The following is a 21,162-nucleotide window of genomic DNA, read 5'->3' as shown; positions in this document are numbered from 1 at the left end:
AAGATTCATTTATGAAATTATTTCTAAAAAATAAAGAATTAGTTTGGTCTTCCAAAAATATAAATGTTATCAAATTGATTCACTATTAATAAATATATCAAAATGATTACTTGGAATTAAAGGACTAAACTAGTGGATTCATTATTGAATGACTATTAAAAATGTGTTTGGTCCAATTTTGGAACAAAAATAAAAGGATGAATTTTAATTATAGATATGAAAAAATATTCTTATTTTATGCTACATGATAACTGCTAAATATGAACTATTTTTTATAATAAAAATATGTTGAAAATATCTTTAAAAATATTTATTTAGCAGTTATTTTTGGCTTAAATGATAAGAATTGATATTTTTATTATTTATGACTTGCAGATATGAAAAAGATAGATTAAAAGAAAAAAAAAGATTGAGAAAATATAAAAAATATGAAAAAGAAAGATTTTCAACATCAGGCTCAAGTCCACTCTAACAACTATAAGAAGGGAGTCAAGTCAAGAAAGAAAGGAAAAAGTCTCACAACCCACACACTGGGTCTATCCCTTAGGAGAAATCATCTTTCCTTATTATTAGTCATCTATCACTTTCTTCCATCCACCTCAACCCCACAAAGTGTAAAAGTCTCTCATGAAAATGAGAGAGGCTAACCTCGTTAGTTGGGACCTATTTCACATCTATCAATGCAATCAGGTGTTTTCTTTCCTATTATCTTTTCTTATTTTAATTTCATGTATTATTTATCTTTGCATCATTTTTAAGGGTTAAGTGCTTGAGAGAGAATAATCCCTAATAGAAATACAATGAAAGTTTTGCATGCATCATTTTTAGGGATTAGTTGCTCGAGAGGATAATTTCTAATAGAACTAAAAGGAAGGGGTATCTTAATAAAATCATTGCTAGACATAGAGTGATTGCATTATGCTCATGCGTCAAAGCAAACATCTAGAATTAGAACTTCATGCATTTTATTTATTGAGTCTTTTGCAAATGAATTTGGGAGATAGACAAATAAAATAGGCTTCTCATCACGAGGAATCAGGGACAAATAAATGAACAGATATGAGTAAAATAGAATCACCTAAATTGATAAAAAAAAAATCATAAACTCATACATCCTAAACAAACAAGGCATACCATGTCCCCACATTATCACATATTGAATTTATCTTTTCATCTCTTTATGTTAATCTTTTCCTTTTTATATCTTATTTTTTATCTTTTATTTTTATCTTTAAATCTTTATCTTATCTACTATATTTTAAATTCTTTATCTATTGCTTTTAATTTGGGTTTGCATTAATTTAAGTAGAAACAAAATCCATGTGAATTCGAAACTCAGACTTCCGAGTACTTTACTACTTTTGACAAATTTAATACACTTACCAATTAGTTAACACTACTTATCTTATTTTATTTAAAATATTTATATCATTTTATATGCATACTTTTCCCCCCTTCTTTTCCTTTCTTTTTCATCCTTATCAAATAACCTAAAAATTGTTTTACTTTCTACTCTTTTACTTTTCTATTTCTTTGTTTCCTTTTACTTTTTTTAAGAATCATTTTACGTTCTTTCCTTCATAAACCAAACATTCCTAACAATTAACATTGAGAGGTCAAGTTCGACAAGACTTGAATTATTGCCATAACAAAATTGCAAAATCAGTATAAGAATTATATATTGACCTTTCACGTCAGTAGAACCATATCTAGAAGTCGGACCATAAAACTAATGTATTAGATTAGTAAATATTTGTATAAGAACATATACTGTAAGAAAAATCATTTTGGAAGAGACAGTGATATACCATTTGATAATTTCACAAGCTTAATATTTATTTATTTTTTGACTGCCGCATGCTTAATATTTATATGACATCAAATAACCACCATTGTTTTGGACGCTACAACCACACATAATAAAGGAAAAAAGAGAAATGGGGTAGATCATGGGAAAATGAACCAAGAGATACAAATCCGCAATCAGGGGCATCAAAATACCAATAGAATTCGTGAGTCTCAAATTAGTTTTCATTTATCATGCTCAAACTTCTATACACTGCAAAGTCATATCTAAGCACCTTGAAAGTCAAAGCATCTATATAATTCATCAGCTATAGAGGTAACCTAATGCAACTCAAAAAAATTGATTACTTTTTTACAACATCCTTGAGTGAAACTGGCCAAACCCTGCACGTTCCTCAATGACAAAGGCTAAAATACCTGCATTATACAATACCCATAATGATGGCATGATAAACAGGAAGGTAACTCATGAACATTGAACAGTAAGATAGTTCAAACCTATATTAGAAGGATGAGGTTCCTATTGAAGAGTATCCAGCAGCTTTTCTTTCCTTCAGTGTTGAAGCCAACCAGTCCAGGCCCTCATAAAGACCATCTCCCTTAAGTGCACAAGTGCCTTGTATGTGCCATTTTCTATTCTTTAGATCAAAGAGACCTAGTCCTTCACACACTTCCATTGGCGTCATTGCCCCTCTCTACAAAAGAAAAAGAAAATGTTAACAATTATAACCACACTAGAGCACAATGCAAAACTCATTGTTTGAGGAGAATATTTTTTTCAAGAGGAAAAGTATGCTATATTAGTGGATATTAATAATTAGTAAATTTATATAGCACATAATAAACCAGCAGAGAACAAAACAATTCCAAAAGTTCGTCTTTGCCACCTGCTAGGTCTATATATCTTGAAAAAACATTTTATCAATTCCAGAAGTTAACTTCGGCTATCAGCTTGGTACATATCTAGTCTAGCAAAATATTTCCAACCCATTCATTCCCCATCAAGCAATCAATCTCTGTAGGTTAACAATTCGTGACTGTGCAGGGGCAAACACAAGCCTGCAATTTATCCAATTATCATTATCTGCTCATAATAGAGGAAAAAGAAAGAACAAAAATGGCTCCATATAGTAATCTAAAATGACAAGTTGAATTTTATACCATTATATGAGATGAAACTAGAAGTGTTGGTGATATTTGAATGGCACAAATTTGTCTAAATCTTTCACTAAGAAGGCAGGTTGGGTGGATAGAGTCAGACCCTTTGAAGAATGGTTCTGGAGGGCTATTTGGAGTATGGATGAAGAGAAGAAGGCTTTAAGAGTTAAGACCGTATGGTTTACTTCTGGTTATCTTTAGAGTTGTTGTCTTATGTCTCTAACAGATCCAGTTTTACTTTTACCATTTGCTGAAATTTAATTATGAAGAACGGGATCAGCATGGACCATATTTCTGACCAGTTGTTCTTAAGAGGCTTTGATACCATCATCCCAAGAGGTCTATGATCTTTAAAACTTAAGTTGTTAAGTGCAAACTAGCCCATGAAAAGTTTCATATTCTAACACAAGATTTAAAATAGCAGTAAATACAATTCAGAGACCTTCTAACTAATTTCGTATGATTTTCATTGTTTCAATGATTTGAGTAATATAAAACCTAAAAGTAATTGTATCATGTCTGAATTTCAGACATCCTCTTGGTATATTCAGTAAACAATGTCAACCAGTTACATGTGTTTGGCTCCTATGTGATATCCAGTCGTAGAGATAACCTTAATTTCAGGTAATGCAACTAAGAGAACACAGATAAAAAAAAAGTAACAAACACATACCAGGTCCTGTTTGTTGGCAAACACCAAGATGACACTATTGAGCATAAATGGGTCATTTATGATTGTCTGCAAGTAATCCATGAACCAATTCAAAATTTGTTTAGAATAACAAGCACACACATATGAAAGTGAATTTGATTTTGTCACCTGAAATTCCTGCTTTGCTTTACCAATTCTCTCACGGTCCAGGCTATCAACAACATAAATCTGCATAAGTGCACACGTCAACAAATATATCAACCTTGCTACCTTATGCATGTAGACCTTTCTTTCCAGGCCTCTACTGGACTGATTAATGATGGTGAAAGAAGGAAATTTTTTTTAATAAAAAAACAACCAGCTTAACATAACTTTTCTTTCACCGAGATAAAAGCATGAAAATTAATTCTCACCAGGCCATCTGTGTTGTCAAAGTAGTGCCTCCAAAGTGGCCTTAGTTTCTCTTGTCCTCCAACATCCCAGACTGTGAAAATAACATTCTTATACTGAACTTTCTCCACATTGAAACCTGCAAGGCAATATAAATTTAAAAACCTAGAGAAACATTATGTAGACTCATTTGCTGGCCAAAACTAACAAGCGGCGCCAATACCATATAGACATTCAACAACTATCACTAAAAGAAACATGTTCATCTTTAGAGTTTTACACAAAAATTTGAAAGTGCAGAGCAATTCTAAGACACGCTAGTCTTGTGAGTTGTGACTTTTAGCCTATGTCACTAAATCTGTTGAAACTCGAAACACGGTTGCATGAATACGTTTGTGCCAATTCACTTTTCATCACAACAAACTTATTCCTACAAAAACCAGCTTATCATAAAAAGGCTTCAACAGTCATTACGAAGTCAACAAAACAAAAATACAACTCTGCTAATCCTCGAATTTATGCAATCAAAGAAACAAAAATTAAAGAAGGATGAACAAATATGTTTTAGGAATTTGCAAAATTTTAAATAATAAGACCCACCAATTGTAGGAACGGTGGATAAAACTTCTCCAATGTGAAACTTGTAAAGTATAGTTGTTTTGCCAGCAGCATCAAGACCAAGCATCACAACCTGAACAAACAGATCAAGGAAATAATAAAGTTAATAATAAATTGAGTGTAAAAAATTAACGTTTAACAAGCAAGCAGAAAGTTACCCTCATCTCGGTGTTGCCGAAGAAGGTGTCAAAGAGCTTTCGAAAAGCTTGACCCATGCCGGTGCCGGGTCCGAGTATCAAAAATTGAAAGATAAAAAATTTGGATTTTCCAAAAATTGAAAGATCAAAAAAATGAGCTGAGAATGAATGAATGAATGAGAAAGTTGCTCAACTTTGAACAATCAACTAACCTTCCTTTTGGCTTCTTCCTTCCTTCCAAGAACTTTCTCCCTATGTAAGCACCAACAAACAACAAAAACTCAATTTTGAATTGAATTGAAATTTGAAACAAACACAATAGTACACAATTTTATTTATATTTTAAGCTAAAAAAATATTTTTCATATAATATTACATTTATTTTTAATTTAGGATTTATCCTCACAGTACTTTTTTTGCTCAAATAGATTGTCTATACTTGGTTAAAATTTTTTTGCCTATAATGAAGGATAATCGAGATTGATACTAAAAGATTTTATGTCATTTATTGTCATTGTAATATCATGAATTATAATTCAGCAAAAATAAATCATGAATTATAAAATTACTGCAATATATATAAACCAAATTAAAAAGTGAATGCTACTTTTAAAGATCATAAATAATATCCAGTTTCAATTTAGTCTATAATAATAATATCAAACTGCGACACTTATGATTATTATAATATAAAAAAATTAAAAGATTTATATAAGAATCAATAAAAACTATACCACGTTTAAAATCAAAATTATTACTTAACTAATGAGTTTGAAGCCTATCCATCCATATCGAAGATAATTAATTTTGTAGTTATCTTTACTGGTCCCACGAAAGATTTATTTATATAATAATATATAGATATACAATATATAATAAATGGCGTAAGTAGGACAATATAAATATCGCTGAATAAGAAATATTAAGCATAATAAATTTTTGAAAATTCATTGTTTTCGTGTGACAGTAAGTAATTAAATGTAATTCCCGTGCCATTAAAAATTGACTGAATTAATAAAATTAACAGTAAAACACCATTTAAGTTGTACAACATTCTCAATTAATTTAATCTAAAATTCAAAAAAGTTACATGACTTAACCATAATATTAACATGTGACAGTAAGTAATTAAATGTGTGCTTGATTCTTCAATTAGGGAATATACAATTCACTTAATAGTCAAAAGAAAAAAAAAAAACAATCCAACAATCCCAAGTTTGAATCTCTCCCTAACAAAAAAAACTAACAATTAATACTTATCAATAAAAAAAATCTCCAAAAAACATTAAAATATCAATTAGCATGATTTTAAGTAAATTTTTATGTATTTAATTTTACATTAAAAAACTGATTTTAAAACATTAATTAATTCTAAACTAAAACAATTTTAGATAATTTTTGCATTAGATAACAGTTTTATACAGAATTTTATTATTAACTTATTTTAATTATTTAAATAGATTATATCACTTCGAAATCAAATTCTTTTTATTCATTGGAATAATAAAAGGATAGGAAAAAAAAATACGACTAAAGCTATTCCTTAACTAAAGGGTGTTTTCATTCCTATCAATCAACATAATAAAATATCATAAAAAGGATACATATTCCACAAGACATACCAGATGTCCCACTTTTGCTCATAAAAAATTGTATTGTTCCTCCGTCTCCCTATCCACCACAATGCTGAAGCAAAAACAAATACATGGTTAAAGCATTTGAAGTTGGGCTTAGAAATTGTGATTATAAAGGAAGTTGGGCTTAGAAAGAAATTGTGGTTGAATAGTTTCTTTTGCATGGGAGATTCCTTGGACAGGGGGTTTCTTGCACCCCATAAAAACCAAGCAACACCTTTACATGATTCGAGAAGTTTTAGCCGCAAACTATGAGAACAGGCTTGGCATGCAATTGAACTCGCGACGAGGCAATGAAACAGTGAAATTCGTAGCAAAGAATCATGCACCAACAACTAAACTAGAATGCGAATTTTCTCTGGTATTTGCAATTTCACTACCTAACTATGCAATTTTCTCGGGTCGTGATCAACGATTGGTACTAAGCTGCACAGCCACAACGACTATACAGAAAATAATACCCACAACGCATTAATCAATAAAGGACTAGAAATGCAATCCTCATACTCTACATGATACTAGGCAAATACTTTAATTACTGGAACGCAAGAAAAATTGGTAGTAAAATAAAAACTTTACCTAGCGAGGACGGGGGTGCGTGATCTACAGTAATACCACGAAAACCATATATTACTGCAATTATGGTACATCAATTCCCCTAAAATTAATTGGTGAAAAAAAATACAAAATATGAAACAAGGGTTTTTCTGCACAAACCGCGAGAGATTAGGTCACACCTAAGGAGTCATCCATCCTGTGATTCTATCGAAAGCTGCCTTGATGAATCCCACAAATGACTATTATCATCCTAAATTAGCAACTGAATAATCTACACTCACCAATAGACAAGGCACTATCACCAGCCGGCAAAACCTCTGAAATCATGAACCTATGCCAAACCAGTCCCAACATGATATATTGGGAAAAGCAGGGAAACTAAATTTTAAAGACGAAAATGATGCATGTGTTCCCAAACCATCTGGTATTTGATTGAATCAAGGCGCTTGTGACACAAGTCAAAATGCCCTTTGGTGTACTGTGTTTTCACCCATTTCATCTATGAGTCAACCATTTCATCTTGCAACTCGCTCGGGGCAACAAGTCCTGGAATAGAAAGCATTCTTTGTCGTTCCCTCTCTCTCTGAGCTGCAGCCTCTTCAGCATAAAGATCTTTGTTATCCTGCAGTAGAGGGGGACAATTAACAAACCATAGGTGCTGAAATACACTAAAAATATAAATTCCAACACATCATGCTACGTTTGTAATGTCAAATAATCTACAGAACAAAGCAAACCAAAGTAGTCAGCAGTCATGAATACATAGGACTACATTCAGGAATTAGAATACCAGGCATGTTGTGGAATCAACAAAGCTACTTTTTGAACACTGATTTTTCAGGTCATTGACCAAAGTATGAGTGCTTTGAGCGAGAAGTAAAGGATTTTTTCAGATAATATAAGCTGTTTTTTTAATAGGAAATACTTTTCAACAAAGAAAGTTTAAGAGAAGCCAAACTGGCACAAGGTTCTAAAAGGCAAAAAAAAAAAAAAAGACTATGAGAAATTTGAAGACAAAAATACCCATAACCTTGCAGAAAATATAAACAATCATCGTATGTAACAGCTTAGTTAGCACAAATATGATGCAATATTCTATTAGTGCTACTGCATAAAGCATTACCTGAGCTGAAAATTCTTTGGATTGTACAAGAAAATCTCGTATGTGGGTTTCAAATGTGGGGAGGTCATTGGTGGACTCAAAAAGGCCATTAACAAATTGAGTAACCTGAAAATATCTTGAAGTTGGTCATCTACTTGGGGGGGGTTGGGGGGGTTATATAGTAGTTGTTTCTCCTCAATTACCTCTGAAGCAGTCATGTTTGGAAATGAAGTGCTTAAAAGGTTTATCGTAAACTCGCGTACAAAAGCTGCATTACTTGGGTATGAATAAGGATTTGTAGCAGCATCCCAAAGAGGCTCAGTTAGGGCACCAGTTTCTGCCTGAAAAACCTCAGACTCCTCATTACAGCGATTTCTCACTGAATAATAAAACGAATAAAAGCATGATTTTGAAACTGTACCAGACAGAACAAATGTTGAAGCACCAAGACATGAAATTTGAACCCAGGCTTATGAAAAGTGTCTGTCAAGACAGCAAATATCTCTTGCTCAATTGTCAAAAAGTATGTTCGATAAAACTGATTACAGAACTCTGATGCCTGTTTAATATTACAAAGAGATTTAATGAGGGAAAACTTGAGGGAGGATCAGAAATCCTCCAAAACAGGAAAAGCTATGCACAATAAAAAACAAGAAAAACTGGCAAAGAAACTTTGAAGGTCAACAGTGAGTGTTATGAACAAAATAATATACAAAGACCACACCTGAAACTTCTTCAGCATCTCCAACAAGAGGTTCAGCCCAGTTTCAGCAATATTCCTTTCTGTATGCCGAAACGCCCATATTATTGAATCCATAACAAGTTTCAGTTGCTGAAACAGATTACAAACAACATCAGGCACAAGCTACACAAACTAAATTGGAAGAGCAGTCACAGTCAATATTAGGTAAAATCAAATAAACTTCCATGCAGTTGGTTTAGCATAGGAGGAGTGCGAGCAAGAAACACAACCTGACTTGACAAGCAGATCAAAGCAGGGAAACAATGAGTAGCTATGGCACGCAGTAAAGAGAAGAATTTTAGCCGATGCTCTGGGTAATCTTCAAAATTTTTTGTAATCATCTGTGTAACAGAATAAAAGAATAGATACAAATCAGTTGATATCTAGTTGCAAATATTCAATAATTATACATCGACACAATTGATAGAAAATAACTGATGATGAATAAAAAAACAGAACTTCAAAATGATTTCAAACCAGTTTCTGTAAATTTAAATCTTGATTAACAGAAACCACAAAGTTAGTCTACATTCTCCAAAAACAAGGCATGTAAATTTGTAAAAGCGAATTATTGAAAAATAAAAAGAAAGTGAATGAGGGCTGGCAAAGATGGAAGTCAATCTAAGGGTCATTATCAGAATGATGATTGAAGAGAGCATTAACATCCTAGCCAAATGACGTACTATACAATTACCTCCAGTGTACACTGGAATACAGCTTCAAATATTTGTGGGACATCTTCAACCATGGCAGCTTTATATCTGAAAGTATACAAAAGAGAAATATGAGTGATATATACTATAAGTAATTATAATAGAAAAAACTTAGCATACTCTTCCCACAAACTATTTTTGGCCACGGGTTGGGATCAGATACTATAGGAGAAATATAAATGTAGAATTTTGAGTGTTAAAGCTCCATATATTAATTAATAAAAATAAGCAAAACTGAGAAAAATTGACATACTTGTTTACAATTGTGGCAAAAAGTGACAAAACCTCTGATCCCCTCGCATCAGGCACATTCCTGGCATAATCTCCTAGAACAGGATCCATCATTGGTGGCACAAATTGTTTTCCAATTTGTGGTTGATCTTCAGCCTTGTCCAAGAATGTCTCAACTAGTTTAAGTGTTTCTCTCTTAACCGAACTGCATCAAGAACAACACTATCAACATACTAAACAGTAATCTGGTTAGTAGAAAACCAATGTAATATTAATTAATCTTACCGTAGAAGTTTCACATAGGATGTTCTAGATGCAAAAGGTCCCCCTTCTGCAATACTTTTTGATATAAGCTCACTATACATTCTGTTGCAGGTAAAACACATTTAATATTTACTGGATAAAAAAAATTTAATCCAATGTAGACAAGTATCTATGCCAAAACGATATGAAGATGATTTAGTTAACAGAATATACCTGTACACATTCAACATGTCCAAAAAGATCAATGTGATCTGTGGCAGGAAATATGTTCCTAAAGAAGATGCAACACTCGTATTCGTCTGCAATTTAGAGGAGAGTTAAATAACAAATTTATTATCATGAATTTGGGGGGAAAACAAGCGAACTACAGACCTTGGACTCGACTACAGATCATAATGGTTAGAGATGTAATATATAACTATTCATGCATCTTCACCAAACAGTTTGAGCTTTTGGAATAATTAGTTTAGATATGGAATTAGAAGCCTACATTACTAAGCGGACAAGAGTTCAATTCTTCCTTCCCCATTCTTATAGTAAAAAATTGAATTTCAACAAAAGGTAAGAGAGCTTGTGCATTGTCCATGCTTCAAGAATCAAGGCCAAAGGGCTCTTGCGTGAAGGGACATATTAGAGATATAACACAAAACAATTAATGTGTCTTCGCTAAACAGCTTAAGCTTTTGGAATAATAGTAAATGTTTTACAATTTCACATCGAAGCTCGGAAGAAACCTAACAAATTAATCGAAGAACTTAGTAAAGGTGACAAGAAAGAAGAACAAGTCAAAATTAATTATAAAGATGAAGAAGAAAAAACAAATAATAAAAATATTATTTGATGCAATTAGAACTGATTTGAACGAAAAAACAATAGAGTATTTTCCATTTCAAAAGGTTTCCAAGCACATAAAAATATATACTCCCTCCGGTCTCAAATAAGCAAAAAAACTTGCACTTAATAAGAAAGTTGGTTAGAATCACTTTATTATACCAATTTCATTTATTAAAAGATAAACTCTTTTCCTAAATTACCCTTCCTTGGAACTTGATATCAAGAATAAATGAGTGTCATTGCCCTCAATTAAATGAAGGGCATTTTAGGAATGATCTCATTAAATATGGCAAACTTAGTTGAGATTTGCTTATATTTGAGACCAAAGGTTTTTTTTTTTGCTTATATTCAAGACCGGAGGGAGTACGGCAGAGTCACACAAAAATTACTATGATGTTATACCTGCAATATATTAAGCACATTTCGGATTACATCTTGATCCTTCAGAAAATCAGCATTTTGATGTGCCTTCCCTATAATTTCCATCCATCTCTGCAGAAGAAAATGAGTAGGATCTCTGGCATTATAACACTTTGCTTCCATAAAAAAAACATTAAAGAGATAAAGGAAATACTGCAGCTTCTCATGCAAACAGATAACCTGGTTTGGGAGCACCATCAACTTTTGAAGATATTCATCTCTCTTCTGGGCATCAGACTCTGCTTGAATCATGTTACCAACCTAGAATATTATAATATAACTTAAAAATATGCACATACAAATATAAACACATAACATAAGGCTAAAATCATCAATCAACAACTTAAGAGAAAAAATGGATACAGATTCATAGAACGTGTTTATTTGATGGGGTTCAAGATCTGCAATTGTATTTGGAAGGCCAGATAGAAGTTCAGAAACAAATGGCTCATTTTCTCCAACCTGACACAATAATGGTCATGTTTATTATTATTACTACTATTTCATCAGATATCAAGTACTGAATGCATACGGAAGAGAAAAGCTAGACTCTGCTTTTCGGAGGATGCAAAAGGAATGAAATTTTACCTGGGTGATTACAAATTTACGCTTGCACTTCTGGACTATTTTCAGAAATGTGTTGCAGGCCATATCCTAAAATAAGTTAAACATAAACAAAATTATGCGTGAATGAATTCCCAACAGCAAATATATTCTACAGGTAAAGAAATGTTTTGATCATTGAAGAATGCCACACTATTTAAATTTTAGTACTCAATTGGAATAAAACTATATGAAGGGCAATAACACAAATAGTCTACAAGGCATATATGGATTAAAATAATCAAGTACAGTATCACACCTTGAGTTGGAATCAGTTTATAAAAGAAAGCAGAGAATTGGAGACTAACTTCATATTTTGTTCAAGCAACTTTATATATTTTTTTTATCGGCAAAGATAATATAGTATTTATATAAAATGAAGTACCAGAGGTGCTGATATACACATATAAGGTATACCTTACTGCTGGTTCCACAGTCAGAAAATCCTAGTCTAAAGGAGAACCAAAGTAAGGATATAATTGAAATATACATGTGTTGCCCTGCAAACTGTTCTAGCCTCTACTGATACAAAAAACCTTGACTAATACTACTTGACCATTGGTTAAAGTGGATTGTGAAATCTTTTTCAAAACCCCTTAGCCAAGTCCAGATGAGGAATGTAGCATCTTCAAGCAACTTTATATTAAAAATAAAGAATCTAATTCTGATTTTTAAGCAACTTTATATTTGTTTCTTGAAGATGGTTTATATACGTTACTAACTGCCGTGTTTCTTGAAGATTGTTTTCTAGTTATATGGACACTGAACACTTCTCTGCCAGGGCCTATGACTCTGGGACAGCAAATTCGGTTGTATTTTGTATATTCTGTGTGATTTAGTACTGCTCTTCTCCAATATATCAATTGATGTTCTATCAATCTCAACATTAAATCATTTGACATAAACCAAGCTCGTAACATTAAACAAGGACAGCCTAGGTTTATTCTAACAAGTCATGAAAATATCATCAGAGACAACAGACATCTGACGACTAACAAAATATCAAGGAAAAAAACAAAACCTGAACTCCAGGATGTGACTCATGCATAAACTCAAACAACTTGTTCACAACAGTTTTTAGAAACTTCCAATGAGCTCTTAAAAACCGGGGATACTGCCCCACAACATACCTGCCAACAGAAGCAACCAGGCATTATTCAACAAAGGAAACACACCATTTAACATAGTGTAAATGAATACACAAACATTCCTTACATGATATTACTTGCAATAACAGCTTTGTTATCTTTTCCCTTTGTGATTTCACATAGATTTAATAAATCACGAATGACCATAACCAAAAATCTATTTTCCTGCCACAGAAAAAGATGTGAGTTATAATTCTTTTAAAAAAATCACAACCAATAAAAGAATCAACAAGAAAAACACATGTAATATAATCCAATGGGCCTGCCTTCCAGGCTTGCATCTCTTGCATTGCATTTCACCCAGAACCCTTTCTCCCATAGCACATCTGTTTCTTCTATGTCAAGGGAGGTTCTTGCCTCCTTTTGTGCTCTATGTTATGTTCTTACCAAACCATCACCTATGTGACCTGATATATTCTTTTTTCAGCCATACTGTGACTTTTATTATATTCTTGGTTTTTCTGTTATTCGAAATAATAATATTTATACAACATTTACAAAATACTTAATACAATCAATAAAATGAATATTTAAATTTTTTTGGAATTTTATATGATATTATTATATTATTAGTTATTTATACTGTCACTTATCATGCTTTGTATTAATATTTATTTATATTTTTGGTAGGATGTTATGATCCTACTACGTCACATGGTCTTTCAACCCTCTCTCAATCATAGTAGGATCCTTTTTTTACAACATTGGGCACAGAACAATGCATATTGGGTTGTTGACAGTACCTGTTCTTCCACCATGGAACCAGATATAGATCCTATTGCCCAGCACAGTGTGTTCAAATTGTTCCATGTCCAGTCCTCACCACTAAGTTGTTTACTTAACTTTCTCAGCATCTGCACATTACAACATAAGAGTCCACTGCATCAAGGTGTGATATTTATGGAGGTACAAAAATGCACTAATTTCTTAATTGTCAGTCAGTATATCAAATCACCCATGAAAATAACATTTCCATACAACATTGGTAAATCCTTGGGTTAATGAAGTTCAGCTTTGTGTGTTTGTGTACAATAGCATATATTGAGGTTTGAACCTAAGACCTCATGCAAACTACCCAAACCCCTACCAATAGGCCAACCCTAGTGGGTTTTAAAGTTCAGCTTATTATCTTTCAAGCAACACCTAACATAAATTTCCATCCTGATTATACCCTTCAATGAAAAGAAAAAACCAGTTCATATTTGGAAAAAATAAAAGATATCAACATCCCCATAATAAAGTTTGAAATAGATAAGGGAATAATTTATCTCCCTTAAAAAATAGAACAGATCCACTGCTTTCTAATTCACATACCTGCTTTTCAGTATCATCATGGTCAAGATGTGACAAGTAAATAAGAGTCTCCCTCATAATCTGTATAATTGATTGAACTTTGACTAATTAGAAAATATGATGACAGAAATATCTCAAATTTATTAGTTTATCATCTGATAAAATACAGAGAATGTGGCTTCAAAATACATTGTATATCTATGTGTGAATATTAGAAATTAAAGTATGGCAAAGGTCAGATTTCACCTTATTACCTTGTATTGAACAAGAACATCATTGTCCTTCATTGTTTCACGGACTATATTACCATTTTCATCTTCAACTATGAGAACCTCTTCTGGTTTGGCCATACGACAGATCATAAGCATTCTCAACTTTGACATGGGACCGGCATAAAGCTGCCGGTGCTGAAGAAGCTGTGAACCAATGCCATCAATCATACCAGGCACCTGCTTGCCATTGAGAAACATACCATGACCTTAAATTATATCAAAATAACACGACAGACAAGGAAACTATTGGAAATTTAAAATTAAACAAAAATACACCTTTGAAAATGTTGTAAAAACTTCACAACATATTATTATTAATTAAAAACCATTTTCAAACAATGTATATTCCAAAATAATGGTTTTTGGTTTGTGACCAACTGATCCAAACTATATCTTGTAAATAAATATCTTAGATCTAATAACACAAAGACCTGTAGTAAGAATACCCTGTGTCAGTGCAAGTTAAAGAAAAAATCAAATAAAAACTTACTGAAGAAAGAGAAAGTAAAAGAGTGAGAATATAAAGGAAGAAATGCCATAGTTATTACAGATAATTTCACCAGATTTGATTTTATTCATTAGATTACATTTACAGCATTGTACTTAAATTAATTCATTAACAAGTATACTAATACATTAATTTTTTTGGGAAGATGGCATACAGAAAAGGAGCAGTATGAAAAGCAGAAATTGTTCTCTTAATTGTTTTTATAGTAGGAATTTATTGAGACTGAAAAGAAAATTAGAGGTAAAGGAGGATAAGAAATCCTCTTTAGAAAGAGAAAAGTATAGAAAAACAATTGAAAGATATCAATGTAGTAAACGATGGCCAAAATATGTAACAGGCACACAAAAAGGACAGGATTCTATTTTTCCACATGAAAGTTATTTGTGAGGGAAAAGAGAATCTCCAGCCCTTGATTTTAACAATCAAGACCAAGGTTATGAGCAAACATTAAAGAGACAGCACCTGAAGTCCTATCATGTTTGCTGCTGCAGGGTTTTCCAAGCTACGGTGTGGCTCAAACAATTCTGAAACCAAGACATTCCAGTAGTCCAAACAGACCTGATATTTTTCACAAAACAAATACAAATACAGATATTGTGCAATTCAGAACACTATGTTAGGACACTTTTGGGAATGGGGAGAAAGAGAGGTCGGTCTATCAGGCTAACTCAAGAATGAAAAACAAGTTTAGCAATCAGAACATAAGAAATATGTAAATGGAAGACATATATGTCAACATCATCATACCTTGAAAACCTCAGTATCATCCACATATGAGATATTAATAAGATATTCAAGACCCAATAGCAAAGCAGATATATTCTCTTGAGTGGATTCCAGAATTCGAACGTGAACCTGCATAAACAGAAGGGGATCACCACACCTCTAATAGAGACTTGAAACTCATCAAACACACCGAAAACCAATACAGGCCAAAAAACAAAGGAGAAAGATAAAAGGAGGAGGAAGAGGTGCTACACAGATGCCAAAAAAAAAAAGGAAGAAAATTTAGGCACAACAATTCAAGATACAAAAAGGTGAGTCCATTCTCAAATATGCCACAAGCAAGATATGATACACAAAGCATAAAAAATACCCAAACAAGGCCACATTCTTTCACCTGGTCTCATTACATTTCATGAATATAAACCTGCCTTGTAATCACAGACACAAAAACTGAGAAAATAAACCTGCCTTGTAAAATGAGGTGAAGAACAGTGCCAAATTCTGTATAAATGCCTAAACAGGGAAAAAAAAACTGTCAGATAGTTGCATCACAAGTAATTTATAATTTAGTAGTAAATCAGGCAGGTTTATTTACTTGTTCCTCACTTTGCCAAATTACAGAGACTTACTTGTTCCTCACTTGAACCATGTGAATATGCCTCGGGTATATTAGTAGTGGGCGGAAGTATGGTCTGCATTAAACATTACATTATCCCAAAATCAACCAAAGAAATTTCCACATAATCAAAATAGAACAAATGGATATAGGAACATGATAAAGCAAATAAACAAAATACAATGTGGAACAAAATGTTAAGTTATTCAAAGTTCAAACACACCTGCAACTGACCCATGAATATATTATACATCTTAATATGGGCATCATAGTAATTCCCAAATTGAAGGGCTGCTACCTGTGAACATGAAAAGTAAATAATATTGATCAAGAAAGTTTAAGGTAAAATCATAAGGACTTAGAAGATGGAGGATACCTCAGTTAAACATTGCAAAGTCAGGTTCCGATATGCAGGAATTGGGAAAAATTTTAGCAGTGTCTTGAGCTGTAATGAACATACAGCCAAAAGATTTCAGAATTCCTCCAAGGCAGTGTTACTTAAGCAGAAAACCGCACCTACCAATGGTGATTCAAATATATATCCCAAAGGAATCCATGATAGGAATGCATACAATGTAGACAGTGTTGCCCGTATGAGCTCAGTCCGTTGGGACGCTGATAGCACATATAAGCACAACTCATGTATGAGCTGAAATTCACTGCAAACAACCACATATAATTCTTAGCAATATATAGCCACTCCCTAATAACTTGTTAAATAAACAACTAGAGCCTGAAAATCAATAATTGATATCCAGCATTTAGACACCAGTTTCAGCTATAAAGAAAGATAAAGAAGATTGCCATCACCTGTAAAAGAGATATATGCCTTGATAAATGTAATTCCGTAATTATTTTCTATATTGTTTAGATGAGCATTGCTCTATATAGATGATCTGTAACAGAAGCTCATCAGTCTTCTGCATTTACTATACATTTCAGTAAACATTTCAATTTAGAATTCTCCCTTATTCAATTAATTTAATACACCCTTCCCGTGGTCAGGACCTACCTCAATGGTATGTCCTCCCTTGAACCAGAAAAAATGAAAGATCTCCAAAGTAAAGGAGAAATGAAATAGAACCCAAAAAACATTGTATTGTAAGTTTTTTATATTAACAAAGTCATTAACTGTTACCTACCTATTCAATGAGTGTTTAAGCTCTTTTATCTTCTGCTGAGTCATCTCTCCTCTTGAAAAATCAAAAACCTCTTCACTCAAGAGCTGAAAGAACATTTTTGTAATGTTACTAATTGATTAAAGGAACAAATGTAAATGAAAATTTGGATAAAGTTACCTTCAATATTGCCATACAATTCTCGCAAATTGTTTCACTAGTTTTAGCTGCTGAAACAAGGTCAGGAATGAAGCTTCTCCATCTCACTGGCCATTCATGCTTCAAAATCTGCACATGAAGGTTTTATTTGAGCACAAATTCATATGTAGTTAACCAAATATCAAAAGAATGCACTAAAATATTACAACAGTTTTATAAAATGAAAGGCAAAAGAAACCTACATATCCATTAGAAAAACAGAGAAATCCTATAGAGAATGTATCAATTTCAGCTAGATAAATAATACAGCTGGTTGAGAATAACATGAATCATCAATTTCAATAATATTAGGTAAATACAGCATTATAATATTATGTAAGTACAGTTCTATTTTTACCTGAACTAATATAATATTGAGTTTGTTGACATACAACCGGTCTGTTCGAAATGAGGCCTCATTACCAGAAAGCTATGCAAAAACAAAGGGTCAATAACAATACAAAAAATGCAGTAAGACTTTAAGAATCAACAAAACAACAAATCAAGTGTGGCTGATACCTGTACAATAACATCAGAGATGAATTTTTTCATTCCATCTCGCTGGTCAACAGGTAATGCATTCCATCTATATTTAATTACACCTTCTAGAACCTGTATATACAAGCACAGAAACATGTCTAAGAAAGCCATGTAAGAATAGAATTAACGTAACAAAGTGGATAACTTGTTTGACACCTAACAATGTTGCCTCCAAGACACTAAACTGTAAACCAGTCAAATGCAGAAATTAAGATGAAAAACCAACAAAGAAAACACACACACACTCACCCCAAAAAAGAAAATACACAAGTAAAAGAGTCAATAGTTCCATCCAACAAAATAACACCAAAAGATTAGTTTCCATGAGCCTTCATGGCAACTGGAGTATACAGGTTAAGATTTTCAGCAAATATAGTAATCTAGATTCAAGCCCTCTGGGAATACAATTATCGCTACAAATACTTCCACTCAAATATTGATTAATTTTAACTAAAACACCTAACTATATGTCCTTTAAAGTAATCATGCATCCTGGATTTCACTTGTCCTGAATATACAAAACAATGGATGAGGTTCCTTTATAAAACAAATGTAATCAGTCCTGAATATTCATTCGGACATCACCATATAATTTACGGTACTGTGTTCCTGGATTTCAATTGCAGAACAATTCTGTTGAGAGATGACTCCATGAAATGGTATAATAATTTAAAGTAAACTATCCAAAAATTTCTTTCACTTCTTAGATTACGTGTTACAGATGAAAAATAATCGACATTAATTATTTACCCCAAATGTAGCAGATCAACAAACAAACTAACCTGCAAGGCAAAGAACTTGGTATTTAGGCTTTGAGTGTTCTGCAAAATATGCATGACTTGAAGCCACGTGTCTGGATTATTTTTCAAATCGCGCAAAATCTGATCGGCAGCAGTTCTCTGCATTATTATAATACAAACAATGGTTACTTAAAAACACACAAAAAACAAGCATGCAAGCATAAAAAAAAAATAGCATGTTTTCTACATTGACAATACTACCAAGACTTTTATTTCCCAAGTCTACTACCTTAGTGAACCAAGACAGTGCCTCGAGAAAGTATAATTATGGAAGGCGAAAACAATTTAATGGTGAAAAAAAATAAAAATAGCTCCGTATAGCTCGGAGAGTAGCAAACTCCAACTGAGCAAGTTAGTTCCGTATGGTTAAACTGTTTTTAGGCATTGGGAGAGACAAAAAGGCAGTGAAAGAGTACAAGTTTGGAGAAGCAGAATGGTGAGTGGAGGCGAAGAGAGTCGGTGAAGCAGAAATAGGCGAATTACGGAGAATGTTGAATCGCGGAGGCATAAGCGAAAAGAGAAAGAGAAAGAGTAAGAAAGGGAAAGAGAAAGGAAGCGCGACCTGTTCCTTGGATCCGGTGCCATAGAAGGCAGCGACAGTGGCATCGAGTAAAGGCACATCAATGGGTTGGCTTAAATCTCTGAGCTTCTCGGCGGCCATGGGAGTGATAAACCCTAGAAACTCAGAAAGAGAATGTTGTGAAAGATTTGATTAGAGTTTAGATGGAGGAGGATGAGAAAAGAAAAAGAAAGAGGGAGGGAGAGCAAGTTTGGAATTCCTACTTTATATATAGAGAGACAACATACATGGCAGCTTCAATTTGAAGCAGAGTTTGAAATTTCGGGAATTTATTAATTCATTATTCACTTTTTTTTTTATTTTCCTTCTCCCGTCACGACTGTACCCCATGGCCAGCGCGACCTTGTTAGACATTAGATGAACTGAACTCTCAACTTCTAAAAAACTGAATTCAACTAATAGTTTCGATGAATTGAACTGTATAATATACTCAATCAAATTGCTCCGAATTACTTCAAAATTATCTATAAAAATACTCTAAATTATTTGATTTGTTTTCAATAAACATTTTATTTTGAAGTAAATTTTCACATTTTTTAATCCCAGTCACTGTTCAATTCGGTTCAAGCATTTTGGAGCAGTTCACTAAACTATGTAACAGTTCACTTCAATTTTTTTAGCACAATTCAATTCAGTTTAGTTTTTTTTAATAGCCCTACCAGCTAATGCAAATATTAAATAAAAAACTTAAAATACAACGTGTTAAACAAAATTGAATTCAAATGATTTAAAATATTTTTAACTTAATTTTTCAAAATAAGAATTGTTTTATTTCAATTTTTAATTATAAGAAAAAAGTCCTACTAAAGACACTAGTTAGGGTTAATAAAAAAATTATTGTCAAAATTGCATTGAAAATTATAAAGAGGTGTATTTTTGTAATAAAAGCTTTCCACTTTTTATTTCTTAAACCAATATTTTTAGAGTATTGATTGGCATCTTTCTAACAAAAATAATTCATTCAGTTTCTTATTTTTTTCTTGAAAGACTAAAATGTTAATCAGTTACTGTCATTATTATTACTAGTGAAAAAACAAGTAACTGTGTATATCGCTGCACATCTTTTAGTAACTTTGTTGAAATCAAAAACTAAAGAGGAATGTATTACCTCAAATAAATATTTATTACACAAGTACTTAGGTAAAGAAAAATAAAGTTAAACTATTTTTATATAAATTATAAGTTATTTTTATAAACTTTCTTAAATAGCTTTTAAAATAATTTCAATATAATTTATGAATAAATGATAAGCCATTTCAATAATTTTCCTAGACACTTACACATGTAATTATGTATGTTATTAAATGGGTCAAATAAATTGTAAATAAGCTTTGGGCTTAGGCCCCTCTTTATACCAAAAAAAATTTGTAAATAAGCTCATTCAAAAATATACCCCAAGTTCAATATCGTATTAAGGGAGAAGACAAACCTCCATGTGTGATGTTAATAACAGCAAGAAGCCATGAAATAAAACATGAGATGTTTTTATTATGTAAAAGAC

The 21,162-nt window shown here is 32.4% G+C and overlaps 2 protein-coding genes across 4 annotated transcripts; both read right to left on the bottom strand.

Annotated features, from left to right (window-relative positions):
* Positions 1-1,970: 1,970 nt before the first annotated feature.
* Positions 1,971-6,672, bottom strand: LOC114425850 (ADP-ribosylation factor-like). Of its 2 annotated transcripts, XM_028392815.1 has the most exons (8): positions 6,384-6,672; positions 4,974-5,013; positions 4,607-4,697; positions 4,030-4,145; positions 3,785-3,844; positions 3,638-3,703; positions 2,305-2,501; positions 1,971-2,223 (listed from the first exon to the last, which is right to left on the bottom strand). In XM_028392815.1, the coding sequence occupies exons 1-7, from the start codon at positions 6,557-6,559 to the stop codon at positions 2,310-2,312; spliced, it is 741 nt and encodes a 246-aa protein (XP_028248616.1). In that variant the 5' UTR covers positions 6,560-6,672; the 3' UTR covers positions 1,971-2,223; positions 2,305-2,309. The 2 variants fall into 2 exon arrangements, with proteins under 2 accessions (XP_028248616.1, XP_028248624.1); XM_028392823.1 differs by lacking the exon at positions 6,384-6,672 and having other exon boundaries at positions 4,783-4,978.
* Positions 6,673-6,950: 278 nt separating this feature from the next.
* Positions 6,951-20,008, bottom strand: LOC114425833 (protein EXPORTIN 1A-like). 2 transcript variants are annotated; one of them, XM_028392806.1, is made up of 33 exons: positions 19,865-20,008; positions 19,644-19,756; positions 19,064-19,180; positions 18,261-18,353; positions 18,100-18,171; positions 17,724-17,831; positions 17,568-17,650; positions 16,946-17,084; positions 16,802-16,870; positions 16,649-16,723; positions 16,439-16,501; positions 16,278-16,322; positions 15,831-15,938; positions 15,546-15,641; positions 14,558-14,752; positions 14,325-14,384; positions 13,754-13,864; positions 13,078-13,175; positions 12,884-12,992; positions 11,848-11,913; positions 11,623-11,721; positions 11,440-11,520; positions 11,242-11,331; positions 10,219-10,304; positions 10,027-10,107; positions 9,764-9,946; positions 9,492-9,558; positions 9,028-9,138; positions 8,780-8,887; positions 8,477-8,614; positions 8,259-8,396; positions 8,077-8,181; positions 6,951-7,575 (listed from the first exon to the last, which is right to left on the bottom strand). In XM_028392806.1, exons 2-33 carry the CDS (start codon positions 19,740-19,742, stop codon positions 7,453-7,455), a joined length of 3,216 nt encoding a protein of 1,071 aa, XP_028248607.1. In that variant the 5' UTR covers positions 19,743-19,756; positions 19,865-20,008; the 3' UTR covers positions 6,951-7,452. The 2 variants fall into 2 exon arrangements, with proteins under 2 accessions (XP_028248607.1, XP_028248600.1); XM_028392799.1 differs by lacking the exon at positions 19,865-20,008 and having other exon boundaries at positions 19,644-19,857.
* Between the last annotated feature and the right edge of the window lie 1,154 nt (positions 20,009-21,162).

Source organism: Glycine soja, chromosome 1, assembly GCF_004193775.1.
Source record: "Glycine soja cultivar W05 chromosome 1, ASM419377v2, whole genome shotgun sequence".
Taxonomy (NCBI): domain Eukaryota; kingdom Viridiplantae; phylum Streptophyta; class Magnoliopsida; order Fabales; family Fabaceae; genus Glycine; species Glycine soja.
Note: the sequence above shows the minus strand (reverse complement) of the source record. Positions and strands in the feature narration are given on the sequence as shown.